The sequence below is a fragment of the Rhipicephalus sanguineus genome, chromosome 4 (assembly GCF_013339695.2).
Source record: "Rhipicephalus sanguineus isolate Rsan-2018 chromosome 4, BIME_Rsan_1.4, whole genome shotgun sequence".
Lineage (NCBI taxonomy): Eukaryota > Metazoa > Arthropoda > Arachnida > Ixodida > Ixodidae > Rhipicephalus > Rhipicephalus sanguineus.
This window is the reverse complement of record NC_051179.1, coordinates 106,504,354-106,509,783: the sequence shown is the minus strand read 5'-3', so window position 1 is coordinate 106,509,783 and position 5,430 is coordinate 106,504,354. Positions and strand designations below refer to the sequence as shown.

Genomic DNA, 5,430 nt, shown 5'->3' with positions numbered 1-5,430 from the left:
ATGCAGCAATACCTCTGCACGAGAAATTTGTGCGACCCTGCACCACTTCTCGCCCTTCCCCAAGTAAGCGACACGACGAAGCCTCTGCAGTGTCATGCAGTAACACTCAGGGGAACAGCATTATCTTCAGACCGGTCGGGATGACGTCCCACCTCCTGGCTGTGTCGAGGGATGCCAATGCGGGATTTCCCGCTATCCGACGCATTCACGTCAATCACCGGCGCAACCTCGTTGCCATAGACATGCACCCTGCTTCAGATCCCTCCACTCTCCTACAGGTGGCGATAATCTGTGAGGTGACAGTGAAGTCCAAACAACTCGCCATCAGCACATGTGTTGACATGGTGTGCGGGGTCGACCCACACACTGACGCCGAGGACATCGCCGCTAACATAACCTCACCAGTTCCCATAATATCGTGTGCACGTCGAGGCAAATGCCTCACACTAACTTTTGAGGGCACCACCGTCCCTCCAGAAATTCTCCTGTTCAAGCAAAGGTGACCCCCGTTCGGCAAAGGCATGTGGACTTCCAGTATGCGAGGAAACCTGTGGTCTACAGAGACTATACAGGAAGGCCTCAAGCTGCGGTTGGCCTGTAAATCCAGAGGCTACAATGTTAGGGGGCTTGCTGTACCCCTTCCAAGTGAAAGAACTTTACAACGTCGTGTTTATAATTACAAGTTCTCACATGAGGTTCTGCAGTCCCTTGCTTTAAAGGTGAAAGAATCGTGTAGCTGAATATATTTGTTATATTAATTCTCGTGAGCATCTCTTTCAGCAGTACACTTTGGGCAAAAGATGAAATCTCTTCCAGAGCCCTCCACTACGGCATACCTCATGATCGTACCATGGTTTTTGCACGTAAACCTCATTAATTATTAATGTTTTCATGTGTTGTCAGTGCCAGTGCTCCCATGCCTTTTTTTTACAGCTCATTTTTCTTTACGTTCTGAAATGTCGCTTCACTAAAAGTTTTTCATTTAGATGCTACGAGAGGTTATTCAGACAGCCAGGACCGCTTGGTCCCAAAGAAATAAACATTTGTTAGTAAACTTTTTCTTCGCATGTTTACTTTAGCAAAAATCTACTTCAATTTTCTACATAATCACCGTTAACTTCTAAGCAGTTTTCCTACCACTGCACGGGTTTCCCTTGTCCCTCTGCATAGAAGTTCGTATAGCTTGGGAATTCTCTGCAATTTCAGTTGGTCCGTAAGCATTTTATTTGTACCGACCTTGCACACACTTTGCGATATCTGGGCTTTACAGTTACAATCGTGCATATTGTAATGCGGCTGAGAAAATAAATTGGGCCTGCCACTGTGCTCTTTGTCGTGCACATTTGAGCGGCCATTCGTAAAGTTTCGACACCATTTCCTGACCTTTCCTTCACTTATCATTTCAGGTCCATTAACCAGGCACAATTCCCCCTAAATTTCAAAAGCTGATAATCTTCTTGCATGCAAAAATCGAATTACAGCTTGCACTGTGCACTGCCTGTTTATTCTTGAAAAGCATTGTATTTTAAATGTCTTTATTGATGCCTTTGGTGCCTAATGCATGTTGTTGATTTCAGATAACCACCATGAAGGAGCATGAGAGGCATGCAGTTTTGATGCTCGATGAAATTCAGTTGAGCTCAGGGCTTGCGTTTGGCGGAACGACTGGCACTGTTACTGGGAAGCCAACTTTACCTCTTTCTCATGGTTCTCTGCCACATGCTGCACTGGCAACGCATGAACTTGTTTTCATGCTAGTCGGGGTTACACAAAGATGGAAGCAGACAGTTGCTTATCATCTTACTAGAAACTCGTTCAGCAGTGCTGCAGTCCGAAAACAATTGACTGAAATTATTCAAGAATGTGAAAAAATCAGGGTTCGTATAGATGCTGGTGAAATATGGCACTCTGGAGAGAATTCGGCCTAGTTGTGGGAAAGCATTCTGTGTCAAGAGTTTCTTGATGTCATCCCTTTGACTAAAATCGCAAGCTTTTTTTGGCAGACACCGCACATTTGCTAAAAAACTTGAGAAAGCACTTCACACGTGGCGAATCGATTTTCCTTCCTGAAAATGTGGTCGAAAAGCACAAGCTGCCTTCGACTGAGGTTAACCTTGACACGATTCAGAAGCTGGTAGAAATCGACTCTGAACTGCAATTAAACATAGTACCGCACTTGAAACCATCTTTCTTGGACCCAGGACACTATGAGAAAATGAAAGTGGGGCTTGAATTTTCATTGCTAAATCATGACACTGCAGCTGCACTATGTTCCCTGGTCCAACGGGGAGATTTGCCCCAAGAAGCATTGGCAACAGCATGGTTCATAGAAACCATTCATAGGTAGTTCAAAGTATTGACATCACGTACAACGAAGCTTGCCATCAGCAAGTGATTATAAATATGAGGACTCACTAACTTTTTTTTAAAGGATATGCTGACTCTTTTTACAGACCTAAAGATAGGCACTCCATCCAAACACATGTGGAAGCCTGTGCACACGGGCATCATTACTACCTTGATGAGAAGGGCTTCTTTTTTTGTTTTGCTCAGCCGATTTGGGCAAGATGCTCTTGAGAATTTGTTCTCCACTTTGAGGGCGAAGAATGCAGTGCCAAAGGCTCTGCAATTTCGTAGTGCTATTCGAGCTGCTACTTTGGCACAGTTCTTTCGGCCCAGTAGAAGTGGAAGCTATGCAATAGACAATGCTACTTCCCTAGTTGGCATCGAAAAATTACACGTGAAAGCTCTTAACAGCAAAGATACAGAAGCTGTTGAATATCCCAATGATCGCCTGGCATGATAGTGTATGAGTCCTTTATTTAGCGCCCGTCCTGTCTCTCTCGTTCTGGTGAATTGTCTTGTTTTTTGCACACAATGTTTCCCACCTTTTATTTACCTTGCTGCATTTGTGGTAAAGAGTGTTGCGAAGCACAACGGAATTTTTGAGCAGTGCAAAACTGCTACAGTGTCGAATGAAGCTGGTATGCTCACAAAGTTAAAATCCTACAGTGATGACAGTAAGCCAGTATCACCAGCACCAGCAGTGCTTCATTTGCTCGAAACAGCTGAGAATATGTTTAGAGCGAATAGCAACAAGCTTCTGTGCAGTGAAGCTACGATTGGTCAACTTGTGGCCACCACTAATGACAGTGTGCAAGCTGTCAATTGTTCTTCACCTCGCCACAACATTCAGGAGAGGTTGCTGAGAGCATTTTTTAAAACCAGAATTCACTTTCTTCTGCGGAAAGAGAATATGTGTTTGGCAACTGAAACTAAAAACGCAAAAACTGGCAGTCTGCTGCTGCAGACTGCCAGTTGCAGACTGCCAGTTGCAGACTGCCAGTTGCAGACTGCCAGTTGCAGACTGCCAGTTGCAGACTGCCAGTTGCCAGGTGCGGAGCTGCCCTGTTCGCCAAGCGCTCCAGAAGTCTGCCCGGAGGATACCAATTATGCCATGACCATATCCTGACAAGGTGTAGGATACACCTCGCTTTTGCCTTTGGTAGTATCTAGCATTCCGTTCAGCACTCATGGAAAACGTCCTGGCAGGAGTCGGAAGAGGGAGAGGGGGTGCAGCAGGTCTCCCTCCACCCATCCCGCCGAGATTTCGGGAAGGACAGCTTGGGACACAGTGGCAAACAAAGCTGCTTCCTTTGTCCGAAGACCCTCCTCGATTATCTCTATTCTGACTCCCACATGATCCCTCGCGGGCTGCGTGGGTTGAGAGCTCACATGATCATCTCCCGAGGCGACGCCCATCTCCGAGGGGTACAAGATATAGAGGTGACAACCATTTGTCTCGCCGTTGCCAATGCCTTAGCTCCAGGCCTCCCAAACCTGGCTGCAGGCGATGCTGACACCCACATCGGTCGGTGCCTCGTGCACTACCTGAAGGAGTCAGCCAGGAGGGAGCTCACTGACATTTCTGAAGAAGACTGGGTCCGTTGGAAGCGCGCAGCTCGGGGCGATGAACCCACGGGGGCCTTTGCTACGATTGCGTGGATACCCGGCACACGAGACGAACTGCGAAACATGGCCATCTCTGACGCCATGGAGGCGCGAGATGTAAATGTCGTGCTGGGGATGCTCCTCACCGTGGTGCGACCGATCCCAGAGAAATGCATCCCCACCCTTCTGTTCGCTGACAGCTAGAGAGGAGAGTGAGGAAAACCAGAACCTACGAGACCTGAGAACGAGTGCAATATTGAGCAGCGACAAAGAATTCACGGACATCCTCATGGACATACAACAGGAAGTGCCGGAGGCAAGTAAGCAACTGAGAGGCCTATTGGGCGAGTTCCAGAGCATAAAGGCAATCGCACTACAGTTGGTAGAGAAGAATGCCTACCTGGAAGGTCGCGTGAACGAGTTAACGAAGGTAAAACCGGCCGAAGTAAGGTCTTTTGCAGACATCCTGAGATCGAACCGGGGCAACAAAGGACAGGACAGAGAAAAGCCAACCACATCCAGTGAGAGGAAAGCAGTCCTCCTGGTGAGAACACCGGAGGACGAACAAGAAACAAGCCCAGGGGAGGTCAGAGAAAAATTGGTGAAACATTTTGACCCCATAACCCTTGGCCTCAAAGACGTTGGCATCAGGCCAATCAGAGGAGGTGTGGCGGTGACAACTACCTCTGCAACAGCAATCAGGACACTAAAAGACAAACTCATGGAACATGATCAGACGAAAAAATTCTAGACCAAAATAGTGGACGCAGCAGAACCAGAGATTAAGCTCCTCTCGGTGGACAAAAACGTAAACGCCAATGACATCCCAAGGATCCTCCTGGAGCAAAATGAAATTGATGGTACAGAGGAAGACATTAAAGTAATATGGAAGACGGACAGAAAGTACGGCTCTAACGTCACACTGCGCATCTCCAATACAGGACTGGCAAAGGAAATAGTGCAGAAGGAAAGCGTCTACATTGGCTGGTCAAGGTGTAGAGTGGTGGAAAACATATACATCCCCAAGTGCACGTACTGCTCAAGATTGGGTCACAGAGAGGGAAAATGCTATGCTAAGAAGGCACGCTGCACGGAGTGCGGAGGGAGTCATTATTATAAAGAATGCAAGGAGGAAGAGAAATGTTGTGCTCTCTGCGTAGATGCAGGAAGGCAAGCAGTGGACCACTCGATGTGGGATGGGCCATGTCCCACATTCGAGGACAAATATGAAAATAGGAGGCGAGAACTTGGTTTCGCATAAAGAGTATTCTAATACAGGATCAATAGACTATTTATACAGCCAATCCGATTAGCAAATCACATTCCTATCTACAGGAGTACAAGACTAAAAATGGAAGCATCTAACACATTGGTGTGTCTTCAAATAAATTTAGGTAGCTCCTTTCGGGCGACAAGCAATCTGAACAACCTTCATTTAGAACACAATCAGGATATTTCATTTCTACAACAGCCGTATCA

The 5,430-nt window shown here is 46.9% G+C and overlaps 1 protein-coding gene across 1 annotated transcript; it reads left to right on the top strand.

The window, feature by feature from the left end:
• Positions 1 to 4,240: 4,240 nt before the first annotated feature.
• Positions 4,241 to 5,212, top strand: LOC125758272 (uncharacterized). Its single transcript, XM_049415296.1, has 2 exons — positions 4,241 to 4,537; positions 4,703 to 5,212. The coding sequence occupies exons 1-2, from the start codon at positions 4,241 to 4,243 to the stop codon at positions 5,210 to 5,212; spliced, it is 807 nt and encodes a 268-aa protein (XP_049271253.1).
• The last annotated feature ends 218 nt before the right edge of the window (positions 5,213 to 5,430 follow it).

What these genes read in the sequence shown, in the direction of transcription:
- LOC125758272 (XM_049415296.1), top strand. Translation starts at nt 4,241, where the DNA reads ATGGACATACAACAGGAAGTGCCGGAGGCAAGTAAGCAACTGAGAGGC. An exon ending in AAGAAACAAGCCCAGGGGAG is followed by an intron (nt 4,538 to 4,702) that starts GTCAGAGAAAAA and finishes AAAAAATTCTAG; the next exon opens with ACCAAAATAGTGGACGCAGC.